Below are 17,279 nucleotides of genomic sequence, written 5' to 3' on the forward strand. Positions count from 1 at the left end.
CAATTATGAGCTCAAGGACGATTACAATACATAGAGCAATATAAACATCATTATAAATGACAAAACAGCAGTCACATATAAGCTGGAAATTATTTGTATTTTTCCTGTCTTGACCAAAGGTATGTCTGTCATAATGGCATTTATTTAACTAATTAACAGAGTTCCTGCACAGAACAGTCTCATCAAATCGCTAAGTGTATACCTTTTCATCACAAAGCCTTCCATAAAGTAGTCAACTACTATGTTGCTGGATGCATAAAATACAGTGGTTATCTGCCCTGTAGGTTAAACTAGGATCTGCTTTAATGATAAACAAAGATCGCTCTTGTATATCCTGCTCATATGATCTTCTTTGATTAGAACATCTGGGAGTCAGAGCTTAAGGAGCAAAAAAAAAGGCACAACAAACAAAAAATAAAAAGAACCATATCTAAAATACCAGACCACCAATCTGCCACTGGTGGTAACAATTTGTTTCTGGACAAAAAGTTTTATATGAATGCCATGCAAACAACTGTCTATAGGAAATATAACCCCTACATCCACTTGAGCTAGAGTGAGTCACTGCAGGAGCTGCCCAGACTTGATTAAATCTAATTTTCTCATTAGTTGGAAATCAATTCCCAAAGAACTACACCTTGCTCATATCCTTCCGGCCCTACCTAATGCCTTACCAAAATACAAACACATGATGGAATAAGCTGAATTAATGCACCAATGAAAGGGAATAAAAAAACATATGTAATAACCCGTGCAGTCAAGAGGGATGAAGGCAGTCAAACCTACTGACACAGAAGGAAATGGATATCTTTTTGCAAAGTGATAGCACAGTCCTTACAAAGCAAACAGTCTGACAGAGTACAGTAACATCATGATCAATTTTGACCACTTATGTTCTCAATCAGTGTAATACAGTACACATTTACTCTTCCCCCTGCAGTAGATGTTCAACCAGCTTCCAAACACATGCAACTCTTATTCTTTTCTTGGTGACAAGCAGTCAGTTCAGCTATGATTTTTTGCCTTTATAGTTTATGATGACAAGCCATAAAAATGGTTTGTTACTACGCTTTTCAAAAAAGCTAATCTTTCCAAACAGATGGAATGCTGTAACTCACATTTCAAGGGGGCCACTGGTAATATTTTAAAAATATATATAACACTTTGATAAAATCAGACTTTCATGAGACTGCTCTAATTACTTACAGCTCACAGATTATCAGAGCTGTTCAGTACTGATCTTTTTACACATTCTTTTATTACACGGAAAAATTTATTTATTCTCCAGATGACGTTCATAGGACTTCAAACTGCTTTTTTAAAGTCCATAAATAAGTCACAAAGATTCACCATCTGGACCTAAGCAAAAGTTTGTCAAACAAACATGTTTTTCATGGAGGAGTGGCCTAGTGGTTAGAGTACCAGTCTTGCAATCCAGAGGTGGCCGGTTCAAATCCCACTGCTGCTCCTTGTGATCTTGGGCAAGTCATTTAACTTCCATTGCCTCAGGTACAAACTTAGATTGTGAGCCCTCCTGGGACAGAGAAATATCCAGAGTACCTGGATGTAACTCACCTTGAGTTACTACTGAAAAAGGTGTGAGCAAAAATCTAAATAAATATATAAAATAAATAAATGCAGATCCATGAGCCTAGTCTACCTCTTTCATCAGCTCCAAAAAAAAAAAAAAACAAAGGCCACTTTATCTGCATACGCATACACAGTCCTACTTTGTAAAAGCACTATACAGGCTTTACTATCTTCTGTAGCCTTGAACTACAGTCCTCAGGGGACATTAGGTAGTCTGGCTTGAAGGAAAACCAAACCACTGTCATTGCATGTCAAATCTCCAAGGGCTAAATTGTACAGAAGAATATGCACCTTTGTAGGCAATAAAGATGCTAAAGTAGCAACAGAAGAACTTATAAACATAGAAAAATATAGGCAGATAAAGACCATATGGCCTATCTAGTCTGCCCATCCATGCCATCTACTCTACCACTCCCTTAGAGATCCTATATACTTCTCCTTTGAATTCAGATACTCCACCAGGAAGCCATTCCATGAATTCACCACACTTCCCATGAAGAAGTATTTCCTCGGGTTACTTCTGAGTCAATCCCCTTTCACATTCATCCTACGCCCCCTTGTTCCAGAGCTTCCCTTCAATTAAATGAAACTTGCTTCCTGTGCATTTATGCCACATAGGTATTTAAATATCTATCATATCTCCCCTCTCCCGCCTTTCTTCCAAAGTATACATATTGAGATCTTTGTCTGTCCTCATACGCTTTTATTATGAAGACCACTGACCCTTTTAGTAGCCGCCCTCTGGACCGACTCCATCCTGTTTATATCTTTTTGAAGATGTGGTCTCCAGAATAGTACACAATATTCAAAATGAGGTCTTACCAGAGTCTTATACAGGGGAATCATCACCTCCTTTTTCCTACAGGCTATTCCTCTCCCTATGCACCCAAGCATCCTTCTAGCTTTCATCATCACCTTTTCTACCTTAAGATCATCACATATGATCACACCCAAGTCCCACTCCTCTTTCATGCACAAAGGTTCTTCAGCCCCTAAACTGTACCGTCCCCTCGGGTTTTGACAGCCCAAATGCATGACCCTGCATTTTTTTTAGCACTAAATCTTAGCTGCCAAATTCCAGACCATTTTTATAGCTTCACTAAATCCTTCCTCATGTCATTCACACATTCAGAGGTAGATTTTGGTATCATCCACAAAGAGACAAATCTTACCAGACCGCCTTTCAGCAATATCGTTTACAAAGATGTTAAAAAGAACCAACCTAAGAACCGAACCTTGCGGCACACCACTGGTAACATCCTTTTCCTCAAAATGAGTTCTATTTACCACTACCTTCTGTCGCCTTCCACTCAACCAGTTCCTAACCCTGTTAGTCACTTTAGAGACCATACCAAGGACACTCAGTTTATTAGTCATTTATGCAGAACCTTATCGAAGGCTTTGTTAAAATCTCAATACACCACATCTAGCGCTCTCCCTCAATCCAACTTTCTGGTCACCCAGTCAGAGAAATTAATCAGATTTGTCTGACAAGACCTGCCTCTAGTGAAATCATGTTGCCTTGGGCCCTGTAATCCATTGGATTGCAAAAGCTTTACTATTCTCTGTTTTAAAAGTACTTCCATTAATTTACTTACCACAAAAGTCAGACTTACAGGTCTGTAGTTTCCAACCTCTTCCTTACTTCCACTTTTATTTATTTTATTTGGATTTTGCTCACACCTTTTTCAGTGGTAGCTCAAGGTGAGTTACATTCAGGTACACTGGGTATTTCCCTGTCCCTGGAACCCTCACAATCTGAGTTTGTACCTTAGGCAATGGAGGGTTAAGCAACTTGCCCAAGATCACAACGAGCAGCAGTAGGATTTGAACCAGGCACCTCTGGATGTCAAGACCAGTGTTCTAGCCACTAGGCCACTCCTCCACTCTTTTGTCAAGAGGGACCACATCTGCTCTTCTCCAATCCTCCAGGACCACTCCCGACCACTGTTTGGAAAACAGGATACTAGGCTAGATGGACCATTGGTCTGACCCAGTATGGCTACTCTTATGTTCTTATGACTCTAGAGAAGCATTGAAAAGGTCAGCCAGCTGAACCGCTAGAACTTCCCTACATTTCTTCAAGTACCCTCGAATGTATGCCATCCGGCCCCATCACTTCGTCCACCTTTAGTTTAGCCAGCTCCTCAGAAACACAGTCCTCTAAAAATCGTTCATGGACTACCACCCCTCCATTCCTATTTGAGTTTGTCTTCTGCGGTCCTGCTCCTGGCCCTTCAGCTGTGAACACAAAACATAAATATTTGTTAAAGAATTCCACCTTATCTTTATCAGTTTCTTCATATTCCTCCCCTTCACCTTTGATTCCTTTTAGTTGTGTTTACTTTCCTTACAAAAAGGTTTGTTGACCTTACAATAGATCCTGTCAGTTTTGCCCACTGTTTTCCAACTTCTTCCAGATGTTCCCATCCAGACAACAATTCATTGAGGTAATCTCCCATCTGAACAAGTTAGGTTTTTTTGAAGTCTAGAACCTTCATTTTTGAATTAACCTTCCAAAGGATCCACAGAAGTGGATGAACACAAAATCCCACAGGCAAACACAAAGAAGAAAAGGAGTGGGAAACGGATCCCAGTTCTTCAGGAACAAATTAGGGAACTCTCAACGTAGCAAAAACACTCTTTATTGATGCTAGTTAAGACTCAACACGGCCCCATGTTTTGACTTAACGGGCCTGCCTCAGGAGTCTATAAGTAACAAATATACAAAAAATCATACTACAAATAGATAAATCCATAACAAATAATACAAAAAGTTTAAAGTATAAAATCAAGATAAATAAGACAATTACCAAACAGTGTGATTGTGTTGAACTTATAAATCAACTTCTGTTCTTCTTGCAATAGATGACTATCAAGATTACTAGTACTACAACTACTTGACATTTCTAAAGCGCTACTAGGGTTATGCAGCACTGTACAATTTATCATAGAAGGCCAGTCCCTGCTCTTCTCCAATTCGGTTTGTAAATCTTGTAAACCAAAATACAGAGGTCATCAACTGAATGATTTGCTGTGATCCAATGGTTGACATTGAGGCATATTTTCAAAGCACTTAGCCTTCCAAAGTTCCATAAGTTTCTATGGAACTTTGGAAGGCTAAGTGCTTTGAAAATATGCCTCAATGGGAGCACTATTTCTATTGATGCAGCTGCAGTGTTCTATGATCCGGGTTTTTATCATTCTGTTGGTTTTTCTGAAGTATAATAGATGGCATGGGCATTATATTATGTACAGCACTTAAGAGGAATTACCATCTGATGTGTGTCTCAGTTCATACCTCTTCTGTATGACTGCATGTATGAACACTGATGTCTCCCAAGCATGACAGCAAACAATGCATTTACCACATTTTTGATGGGCAGACTTATACGGTCTGTGCCAGAGCCGGTGGTGGGAGGCGGGGCTGGTGGTTGGGAGGCGGGGATAGTGCTGGCCAGACATATACGGTCTGTGCCCTGAAAAAGACAGGTACAAATCAATGTAAGATATACACGAGTTTATCTTGTTGGGCAGACTGGATGGACCGTGCGGGTCTTTTTCTGCCATCATCTACTATGTTACTATGTTACCACCGGCTCTGGCACAGACAGGAGCACTTCAGGAGCCTGTAGGGAGAGCGCCACAGAAAGGAGGTGAACTGCAGGACAGCACTTTAACGATTGGAGAATGTAAGAAGGAATGCACAGACCGTATAAGTCTGCCCACCACTATCTTCGCCTCCCCACCACCAACCCCTCTTCCCCCCACCAGCTCCACCACCCAATTTCGGCTAAGCTTCTGAGGATCCATTCCTTCTGCACAGGATTCCTTTATGTATATCCCACGCATGTTTGAATTCCGTTACCGTTTTCTTTTCCACCACCTCCCGCGGGAGGGCATTCCAAGCATCCAGCACTCGCTCTGTGAAAAAATACTTCCTGACATTTTTCTTGAGCCTGCCCCCCTTCAATCTCATTTCATGTCCTCTCGTTCTACCGCCTTCCCATCTCCGGAAAAGATTTCTTTGCGGATTAATACCTTTCAAATATTTGAACGTCTGTATCATATCACCCCTGTTCCTCCTTTCCTCCAGGGTATACATGTTCAGGTCAGCAAGTCTCTCCTCATACGTCTTGGAATGCAAATCCCATTGTATACTGTAGCAAGGTTGGGAGACTAAGGATCCAAACCAGAAACTAGGAGAATATCATCTGCATAAAAACAGTATCTGATGCCAGCATTTTGAATTAGTGAAGACAATGGGGATAAGAAAATATTAAATAAGAGAAGGGGGGAAATGGTTCTGTACGCAGAGAGAGTGGCTGAGAGTTCAACAACAGTGAGGCAGCGCAACAAAATGCACTATTTTGGATATGTTTCAGGTGTGCAGCCCACAGGGTTGGCAAATGCAATTGTCCAGCATGCAGAGAATGAAGTGCCATACAGGGAACGTGAAAAGAAATCAGTATAGCAAGATAGGAAGGGATCCCAGCACAGAGCACCTTGTGAGCAACAGTAAGAATTTTGTACTCCACTCTAAAACAAATGGGTAACCAATGGTGTTTTAATATGGAAGAAGCATGATCAGTTCTTTTAGCATGACAAAAGATAAGCGCCATGCTTTGCACTGTTTCAAGATGTTTCCGTGTTCACTAAGGGAGGTCCGCATAAATGATATAATAATTGGGCATTGTGCAACACAGGAGATGGTTCATAATGTGCAGGTGCTGGGAACACTCAGTGGGAACATCTGTGTTTCAAGTACAATGGACCAAAATTCCTCAATACTGGGAACTGCGACTGTCCGTGTATGCTGAACCTGTATTATAAGCTACTACTAGTTCTAAGTTTTTTGGCTTATAAGTATTGCCATACTGGGAAAGACCAAAGGTCCATCGAGCCCAGCATCCTGCTTCCAACAGTGGCCAAACCAGGTCACAAATACCCGGCAAGATCCCAAAAATGTACAAAACATTTTATACTGCTTATCCCAGAAATAGTGGATTTTCCCCAAGTCCATTTAATAACGGCCTATGGACTTTTCCTTTAGGAAGCCGTCCAAACCTTTTTTAAACTCCGCTAAGCTAACTGCCTTTACCATATTCTCTGGCAACGAATTCCAGAGTTTAATTACATGTTGAGTGAAGAAACATTTTCTCCGATTTGTTTTAAATTTACTACATTGTAGCTTCATCACATGTCCCCTAGTCCTAGTATTTTTGGAAAGCATGAACAGACGCTTCACATCTACCCGTTCAACTCCACTCATTATTTTATAGACCTCTATCATATCTCCCTTCAGCCACCTTTTCTCCAAGCTGAAGAGCCCTAGCCGCTTTAGCCTTCCCTCATAGGGAAGTCGTCCCATCCCCTTTATCATTTTCGTCACCCTTCTTGATCTAATTGGATTCCTTAGTTTCTTATAAAATAGTTTTTAAAAAACCACACCCTGCTGTCAATTCAAAGGGTAAAAAGCTCCAAGTTAAATGTTTAGATGTAGGAATGCCATATGTATTATTTTGCAATATTAATAAAAAAATGATTTTTTAAAGATTTAAAACACAAAGAATTATTTCCCAATCTGAGCAATCTCGCATTCAATATAAACTGTGCTAGACATTCAAGATATAAAATAATTAAAACATCTTGATCCCTGTGGCTTATTTCTCAAGACTCTGTAGCAAGAGTCTGTAGCAATTATATGATAAGTTTCCATAGACTTACATTATGTCTTTTTTTTTAAACACCATGTTATGGCATTTCTTTTTTTTTTTTTTTTTTGGGGGGGGGGAATGAGTGATAAGTGCTGGAAAGGGAGGAGGACAATAAAGAATAGGGAAAGAAGAAAATCTCAGAGATAGGGGAGAAAGGAAATCTCAGAGGAGGGGAATGGAGAAGGGATATACAATGAAAAGTGAATGGGGGCACAGAGGGAGGGGAGGATGGAGGACTTTGAGAGCTAAGAAAGGTGAGTGGAAGGAGAGGGGAGGGGACAGAGAGGATCATGGAGTAGGATCTGGGATCAGGAGGGAGGAATTATTGCCTCACATTCCACAGCTCCTCTAATCTCCTCACTCACTGACTCTCACACACGATACAGATTTTCATATAATGACGGCAATGTACACAAATCTCTCATATTTATACTTATTGTGGATAATCTGAAAAGCAGGCTGGCTAGGTGTTTCCTGAGGAATGGGGTTGAGAACCATTGCACTAAAGGAATAAAAAGGAAGGAGAGAGAAAAATTAAATGAGGGGTAGGGTGAGAGAGATGAAAGATGTGAGATAAGCTAAAGAAGGATGAGAAGAATAAAAGATGTCAACCAAAGGAGAACAGATAGAAGCTATACTGAGAAAGACAGAGAATGAAGGAGAAATGGTTTATTGTTTATTCAAGCAATAACAGATCGGTTCACAATATAAAAACTAGAAACAATGAAAAGAACACTAATTTCAAACAGGAAAGTGGGTACAGGTTATAGTTAAAGAGAAACAAAGAAGCAAAGGAAATACAGAAGCATTTGCCATGCGTCTAAGCGATGGTCAGGCCCAAGGCACTGGATACACCACGCGTGAGGGTCGGTGCCTGAGATTTCCCGGTTGACCCGATTGCACTTCTTGAAGCCGCTGGTGAGCCTCAATGTCATTGACAGAAGAATAGCGGCGGCGAAATCAAAATTCGCGATGGTGCCAAAGGAAGGACACAAAAAAGGGAGAAAACCCGTATCGGCGGCCAAAATGGCCGCACACAAAAATGAAAGGAAACTTACTTGAGGGCTAAACTAAAGAAAAAATAAGTAAACTTTTTTTTTTAAAGAAAAACGGAACAGCTTGTTCACAAGCACAAAAACGGAGAAGAAAATCAGTGAAAAGCCAGCTAAGATGAAGGCTCTTCTTTTCTGGGGCAACAGAACCGCCGTAAACAGCCGCTCTTGACCGCAGGGAAAAAAGAAGACTGAAGCGGGATTCTCACACAACAGGCAGGAAAATGGCCGTGCACCTGCGCGCTCGAAGGCTTTAGCAACCTTTGTTGCTAGGAAGATTTTCCGGACCTAGGGCTGCCATGGACGTCACCCATATGTGAGAACAAGCAGCCTGCTTGTCCTCGGAGAAATTATGTTTTCTCCATTTTTTTTTTTGTGAAGCAATGCCTACAAATTTGTTCCCTTGCATAACTGTTTTCCCCTAAAGAAATTACACTAAGAAAGAAAGGTCCTTTTCTATGCACATTCCTCATGTTTTCAACATCATCATTACCACGTCTTCCCAACAACAGAATTCAAAGCATGTTACAACAATTTACCGGGTAAATAAAAAAAAATACAAATAGAATATAATGAGAAACACCAAATATCATCAAAAATAGCAATACAATGGGTAAACGTAAACTGCACAAAAGCTGAGAAACAGATGGAGAAAAGTTGCAGGCGAGGTTGATTTAGGTGGTATAGATGGGATTGTGTCTCTAGGATTTACTTGGTAGCTGCGAAGCTGGTTCAGAAACTACTGTTCTGAGAACCTTTTCAACTACAACCGACAGGTAGCCTCAAACATCCACTTTCTTAAGGTTGGGAGATCTGGGAACAGTTTGATGGTAAGTGGTAGAGTTTCACCATGTAGGGACAACTTCTGAAAAAAAATTAATTGTCTAGTACTGGCAAAGCGTATTTCCTTTGCAGCTGGTACAACTAGGCAGGCCAGTGGCAGCGAGAACAGAAGGTATGCAAATGTGTAAAGAGCCAGCAGCCTGCTGAGATAAGCAAGGCCCGATCTCTGAGGGCCCTGTTTACTAAGCCAAGCTATAGGTGCACTAACGTTTTTAGTGCTCGCTGAAGACACCCATAGGGTGTCTCTAGCATAGGCGTGCACTAAAAACGCTAGCACACCTTAGTAAACAGGGCCCTAAGTGTCTTGTAAGCCAGAAACACTATTTTAAATTTCAGCTGGAAGACTGTGACACTGAGAGTTGACAGAATAACATAAATTCTTATGTTTGGCATCTTTTGTACTCTGTATTCTGCGTGCACTACTTCAGTTTGATTGGGAGCTTGTGTAAAGAGTGCTGCAGTAATCCAGAAGGGGGACGACACAGGCCTGGATGGCTATGGTAAAAAGTAGAGCCACCAAAAATCAAGTAGAGGTAGCGATGTTGGTATAGTTGGAAGAAATTTGTTTTATACGTTGCTAGGATTTGTGCCTCAATGGTGCACTAGGAGTCTACATACCTGGGCGCTAAAACAGACAGTTACACAATCACGAATCACTTTAGAGAGTGGGAGACAGATTTTTTTTTTTTACCCAACACATAACATTGTCTTTTGGGGGAATAGTTTTAGCTCGTTTTGGCACTACCAGTCTGATTGTTCTAAGACAACCGTTTAGGTTTGTAGTAGATTTGCCAGTCAAGACGAAGAGGGAAAATTTGTTGAATGTCACGGACTAGGAATCCACTTAAGAAATGGGTAAAGAATAAGTGACTGAAGGAAAAAGGCAGTAATGCAAGACAAAAAAACCTTCGTATACCAATAAGTGTGGTTCCTATTTAATAGAAAATATATCAATTGTGTGTGAGCTCAGACATAACATCTTTTTCATTTAATGAAACTGACGTAAAACTATAATTACTGCACTCACATAAAACAGTGAAAACTCAGTGTAGAAATCAAAATATATGTTGTAAAAGTAAGTTTGCCAGTAATCCTGTAAACTGTACATTTCTAAACAGGGTTTTTGGATTCAGAAGCAATCCTGTTTAGAGATTTTCAGTTTGCTGGCTATTTTGGTGTTCACATGGATCTAACCTCCCTGATGTAAAATTAAAGGAAATATAGCCTATATCAGAAGAGTGACACATTGAAACGTTTAAAAGATAAGTGCTCTTTGTTCCATGTACTGAGGACTACTTACACTCACAAACTATCCCACTACCGTATTGTACACCTGCCACAACATGTCTTGAGTTTCTACCATTATATATTTGTGTTAAGATGGGACTGTGTGAATTCATTGGGACATGTGAAGCTGAAAAACATTTTCTGACAAAGGATTAAGTCTGTAAAACTTAGAAATGAATTTTGTAAAAAGCTTCCTTAAAATAATTTATTAATAAATTTCTGCCATAACATATGGCACAAAAATATCAAGTATTCTGTATAGTTACACAATATTTCATTTTATTTAGGTACAAAAATAATTAAATTATAATGTGCTTGATGCAATGTGTATTTGATATTTGTTCCTATTTTAGAAAAACGATATAAACGGCCTTTGGCCACACAAAGCTTTAAATAGAACTTGAGCAAACCACCTACTTTTCACCTAGAAGTTTCTTAAATTAATTTCTTAAATTTCATTTTAAGACCAAAATGGTTTAAAATGTTTGTGTGTGTGTGTATGTATATATATATATATATATATATACATTAGTCATATGTAAAGTGATAGGATTAGTCCCATTAGAACTAATGTATGTTTAACAGAAATACCTCTTTCACAAACAAATGTAATCCTTTATTGTTACCACTGGTATCCCTGCTCAGAACAATCTGGGCCCCGGGTATTCAGAACATTTTGGAACACTGTGGCCACTCTTTCAATGGAGAGTGAGGAGACAAGCTTTAAACAGCCAGCTGAGAAGTGGTAGCCTTGTGGTTAGAACTATAGGCTGAGGCAGGGTTTAAGCCCCATTTCTTTAAGTGACACCCCTTGTGACTGGGCAGGCCACTTACTTGTTGACCCAGGTACTCGGAGTCTAAACTCTTTGGGGCAAGGACATATAGAGGCTCAATTTCAAAGCACATAGACTTACAAAGTTACATAGGCTAATATGGCACTTTGTAGTCAGGAACAGCACTAGCTGGGATTCAGGGATAAGTGTGGCTTGCTAACAACATAAAGAATAATTGTATAACCTTAAATAGTTTCTCTGTTCTTGTACTGAGTTCCCTAACTAAGAAAGGGCATTCTTCATTGGATCTTGCAGTAAGCCTATATGCTTTTGAAAATGAGTACCATAATGTACCCAACTACTCAGCAGCGCTATAAAATGACTAAGAATTATTATAGCAATGCATAGGAGCAGATACTGTGGGTGCTTGAGCACCCTCAATATGGAACAAACTCCTTGACTGTGTCCAGTGAGGAATACATTTCCATTGGGTTTAGCACCTCGAACCATTTTGAAAAGCTGGCTCCTATGTAGCAATGCCTGATGGAAGAGAAGGAAAACGGGCTGAGAAATTTCCGCACAAGAGGCAACAGCCTGTCAGCACAGAGGATGGTGGCAAACGAGAAAGAACCAAAACATTCACCACCTCGCCCCCTAAATCAAAACGGAAAACGCAGGCCGCAGCCGCCGCGCCGTTACCTCTTAGGCGCCGGCTGGTCCATGTTTAATTTGGGGGGGGCTTAAAGGCTGCCAAACTTCACACTACTCCCATGCTACGGCCACGCAGAAGCCCAGCCCCGCTCACACTGCATCCGCTGCTCCACAAACACTACCGGGAGAGACCAACCCCCGCCCCCCCCCCCCCCCCCCGACTCATTGGCGGGCGTGGCACGGGAGCTGCAGACGGATTGGTTACTAGACAAGTCAATTACGAGGAAGCAGACAGCAACAACTAACTCTCCTCCGTTCGGCCACTACACCGACGCGGCAACTGAATGCTGGGAAGGGAATGGGGGCGGGGATAAGTCAGGAAGCGTGGGAGCTGTAGCGAATAATTGGGAGCTTGAGTGCAGAGCGGTTCGCTGATAGGAAATAAGGGAGGGATAATAGACGGACGGGGGCCGGACTTTTCCTCGGTAGCTTACAGGAAGTGCAGAATACTGCTGCTCATATATTCCCCTCTATAATAGGAGCCCAGTCTGTGGGTGCGTGCAGTTGAGCCCCACGGAGCAAACTCCTTGACTGTGTCCAGGGAGAGATAATTTCCATTGGATTTAGCACCCGTCCAATCATTTTGAAAAGTTGTCTCTTTTGTTCCAGACCCAGTGAGCTTCCTTTGCTGGGCCGGAGCAAGACTAACCAGCTCCCTGTCACAAAACAAAAAAAGATGTATCCCTTCTTCCTCCCATATAGCTAAAATTCGGCTTCGGTGACTCCTGTTTTCGGCACCAGAAGAGTCAAAGTAGTAAAAAAATTATTGAATCCAACAGGAGAAGTCTCATCCTTTGTGCCATTCTACCTATAGTTGAGTGATGATTTGTGCCATGGAGCCGTTGTTGGATCACTATTTTCTTTTTCTCCTGATGGATTCAATAAAGTTTTACTACGTTGGATCTTCCGGTGCTTCTTGCATTTTTACTCTATATTTTGTTCCTTTCAGAACATTTCATGCGGAACCTATCCTTCTTTTTGTTCATTTTGATATATCAAATGACCTAGATGACTTTTCAACCGTGGGATAATGTGCTTAGTTTTGTGGAAGATGATTTCATTCAGGAAGCTGTCACCAACAAATGGCCTGAATTAATTTTCTTAAAAAAGAATATAATACGAAACAAACTGCATTGTGCTACCATCATCGATAACTGCTGAGTGACGGGAATTCCAAGGATCCTTATAATCTTAAAAGAGCCTGATAGTTTTAGATAATGAAGAATTTTTGGACCAATGGTACATGATATTGAATAAATGTTCGCTAGATTTAATGATATTGTTGGCTGAAACTCCCAAAAAAGGGTGAAATAATGAAAACTGAATTTGATGATAAAATCAATATTTTGAAAAGCGACACATGAGGATATTGATTTTAACAATGTACTAGAGGATTTTAATAGAGATATGGATGAGTTTAGAAGAGATATTAATACAATAAAAAAGATAAGTTTAAGAAAGATTAATTAGATTATAAGAAAGGTAGCACTTACCCTTGGGTGAAAGTAAAATAAAATACTCTTATAAACCTGTCAAACATGATCAACCCAAACTGGACACTGTAGTATCATCCCCATCAAAGAAAAGCATCTAACATAGAAGAAAGGAATATGAAACTAATTCATAGTGACTCTGAAGATCTCTTCACATCCCCTTTAAGTAGACCTACTCCCACCTCCATTCTGGCCCCTTCAAAAATTTATTTTAGACAAAATATGGGACAGGAACAAAACAAGGAAACGGCTGTACAGCAAGGATATCAGTGAATAGGTTACCCAAAAACTTTGTATGCGCAAGTTGGTATTTCTGTTTTTTTTATTTGACTGCTTTCATTAACAGAAGCTCACTATATTATCTGAGTGACCCCATTAATTGGATTGTATGACTCCTGATGCAGGCATTATCACCAAAACACAGCCATGTTGAGTCTGTTCCTTTGTGCCATTCTACCTGTAGTTGAGTGTGATGCCTTTGAGCCATAGTTGGATGACAATTTTATTTTTATCCTGTTGGATTCAATACATTTTTACTACTTTGGCTCTTCTGGTATTTCTTGCATTTTCCCTCCCTATTTTGTTCCTTTTTAAACAACACAATCGAAGGCGCAAGAATGTACCTTACTCTTCACTTCCCCAAATGCCAAGACCGAAAATTCAAATCTGCACACTCAACCAGCTTCACGTACATTTGTCCCAAAATCTGGAACACAATACCAAAAATTCTAAAATGCACTACCAACTACTTAACTTTTCGAAAACACCTGAAAGCCCACTTCTTCAGACAATCTTTCTTCAAAGATCCCTTACAGGCTAACTATTCAACAGTACAAAACACCACGAAACACGACCACTAACAGAAACTAATCAACAACACGTGTTAACTCCCAACAAAAATGTTACAAGCCTAACTATTAAACTGTAAGCCACATTGAACTGACAACCTGATTGGAGAATGTGGGGTACAAATGCAGAAATAAATAATTTGTGCGAGACCTATCCTCCTTCATTTTGTTCTTGCTTTTGGCATAGCATCCCTGTCTCTCTTTCTACCCTGCAGCAGTATTCCTTTCTTTTCTCCACTCTGCCCCATTCCCTACCCAGCATAAGAACATAAGAATAGCCATATTGGGTCAGACCAATGGTCCATCTAGCCCAGTATCCTGTTCACAACAGTGGCTATTCCAGGGGCCTGGGGAAAGGAAGAAGCGATATAGATCACCTTGAAAATAAATGATGGAATCTCTATCCACATGGACCTCTGACACAATTGGAAGAACTAGATAAAGATCTGGTTACAGATATCCAAAAGTTGGGAAAGAAAATGCCGGGAGGTTTCAACCTGCCGGATGTGGATTGGAAAGTTCCATCTGTGGAATTGGAAAAAAGTAAAGAGATCATGGACGCCAAGTGCTCTTCTCAGTCAAATGGTGTCAGAACCCACAAGGGAAGGAATGATGCTGGATCTGATGCTCACAAATGGTGAAAGTGTGTCTAATGTTCGAATGGGTGCTCACCTGAGCGGCAGTGATCTTCAAAGAGTTTGGTATGATATAACAGCTAAAATGGAGGACAGCCACTCAAAACTCAAATTCCTGAATTTCAAACATGTTGACGGAGGATATACTAAAAGTGGAAAGGCAGTGGTCCAGGCTGAAAGAAGCTATAAATATGGCTATTAACATTTATGTAAGGAGAATAAATAAAAGCAAAAAAAAAAGGAAACAGATATGGTTCTCCAAGCAAATTGCTGAGAAAATAAAGACTAAAGAGTTAGCATTCATAAAATATAGAATAAAAGAGGAACACCGAGAGGAATACCAGATGAAACTGAAAGAAGCCAAGAGAGAGAGACATGTTCCAAAAGCAGAAACAAAAGAACAAATGGCTAGAAATGTAAGGAGGGGGGCAACAAGAATTTTTTCAGGTATATTAGTGAAAGCAGGAAGACTAAAAATGGAATTGTGAGATTGAAAGATGTTGTGAACCGCTATGTGGAGAATGATGAGGAAAAAGCAAACGCACTAAACAAATACTTCTATGTTCATGGAAGAAAATCCTGGAGAAGGACCACGATTGACTGGCAAAGGTACACATGAGAATGGAATGGATATAGAGGTTATGAACAACTTGAAAAATTGAAGGTGGACAAAGCCATGAGACCGGATGGGATCCATCCCAGGATATTGAGGGAGCTCAGGGAGGGTCTGGTGGGTCTTCTTAAAGATTTGTTTTATAAATCCTTGGAGACGGGGGAGGTTCCTTGGTTTTGGAGAAGAGCTGATGTGGTCCCTCTTCACAAAAGTGGTGACAGAGAAGATTATGGGAACTACAAGTTGGTAAGCCTCACTTCGATTATTGGAAAAGTAATGGAAGCAATGCTGAAGGAAAGGATAGTGAATTTCCTGGAATCCAATAGGTCACAAGATCCGAGAAAACATGGTTTTACCAAAAGTAATTCATGGTGAATAATTCTGATTGAATTCTTTGACTGGGTGACCAGAGAATTAGATCAAGGATGTGTGCTAGATATAATCTACTTAGATCTTAGCAAAGCCTTTGACATGGTTCCTCATAGGAGGCTCTTGAATAAACTTGAAAGGCTGAAGTTAGGACCAAAGTTATGAACTAGATTAGGAACTGGTTGACAGACAGAAGCCAGAGGGTGGTGGTTAATGGAATTCACTCAGAGGAAGGAAGGTGAGTAGTGGAGTGCCTCAAGGATCAGTTCTGGGGCTGATGCAACATTGCCGAAGATTTAGAAGGTAAGATCTGCCTTTTTGTGGGTGATACCAAGATTTGTAACAGAGTAGACACTCCAGAGGAAGTGTAAAACATGAAAAAGGATCTGCAGAAGTTAGAAGAATGGTCTAAAAATTGAATGATCCGAATCACAGTTACCTGATGCTGGAGTCCACCTTGGGGGTCAACGTTCAGGGGGAAGATCTGGGCGTTGATGTGGATGATGCACTGAAGTCTTCTGCTCAGTGTGCAGCGGTGGCCGTGGCCAAGGGAGCAAGCGGGATGCTGGAAGTTGTTAGGAGGATGGTGAATAGGACTGAAAATGCTGTGGTGCCTTTGTGTCGCTCCAAGGTGCATCTGCACCTTGAGTGTTGTGTTCGGTTCTGGTCGCTGTGTCTCAGGAAGGATATAGCGGAATTGGAAAGGGTTCAAAGAAGAGCAACCAAAATGATAAAGGGGATGGAACTCCTCTCATATGAGGAAAGGCTAAAGAGGTTAGGGCTCTTCAGCTTGGAAAAGAGATGGATGAGGGGAGATATGATTGAGGTCTAAAAAATCCTGAGTGGTGTAGAATGAGTAGAAGTAAATCGATTTTTTATTTGTTCCAAAAGTATAAAGACTAGGGAACACTCAGTGAAGTTACATGGAAAAACAAATAGGAGGAAATATTTTTTCACTCAATGAATAATTAAGCTCTGGAACTCTTTGCCGGAGGAGGTGGTAACAGCGGTTAGTGTATCTGGGTTTAAAAAAGGTTTGGACAAATTCCTGGAGGAAAAGTTCATAGTCTGCTATTGAGGCAGACATGGGAAGCAACTGCTTGCCCTGGGATTTGTAGTATGGAGTCTTGCCACAATTTGGGTTTCTGCCAGGTACTTGTGACTTGGCTTGGCCACTGTTTGGAAAACAGGATACTGGGGTAGATGGACCATTGATCTGACCCAGTATGGCTACTCTTATGTTCTTATGTTCAGGTCACAAATACCTGGCAGAAACCCAAATAAAACCAACATTCCATGCTACCAATTCCAGGGCAAGCAGTAGCTTCCACGTGTCTATCTCAACAGC

At 40.7% G+C, this 17,279-nt stretch overlaps 1 protein-coding gene across 1 annotated transcript in view; it reads right to left on the bottom strand.

Moving 5' to 3' along the window:
• The window catches only part of STK3 (serine/threonine kinase 3), a 412,802-nt gene extending 400,729 nt beyond the window's left edge, over window positions 1-12,073 (bottom strand). Inside the window, exon 1 of the mRNA XM_030217172.1 lies at window positions 11,962-12,073. Within this exon, the coding sequence (XP_030073032.1) occupies window positions 11,962-11,984 (23 nt within the window). The 5' untranslated portion in view covers window positions 11,985-12,073. The remainder of the gene's footprint in view (window positions 1-11,961) is intronic.
• Window positions 12,074-17,279: the final 5,206 nt, after the last annotated feature.

Source organism: Microcaecilia unicolor, chromosome 1, assembly GCF_901765095.1.
Source record: "Microcaecilia unicolor chromosome 1, aMicUni1.1, whole genome shotgun sequence".
Lineage (NCBI taxonomy): Eukaryota > Metazoa > Chordata > Amphibia > Gymnophiona > Siphonopidae > Microcaecilia > Microcaecilia unicolor.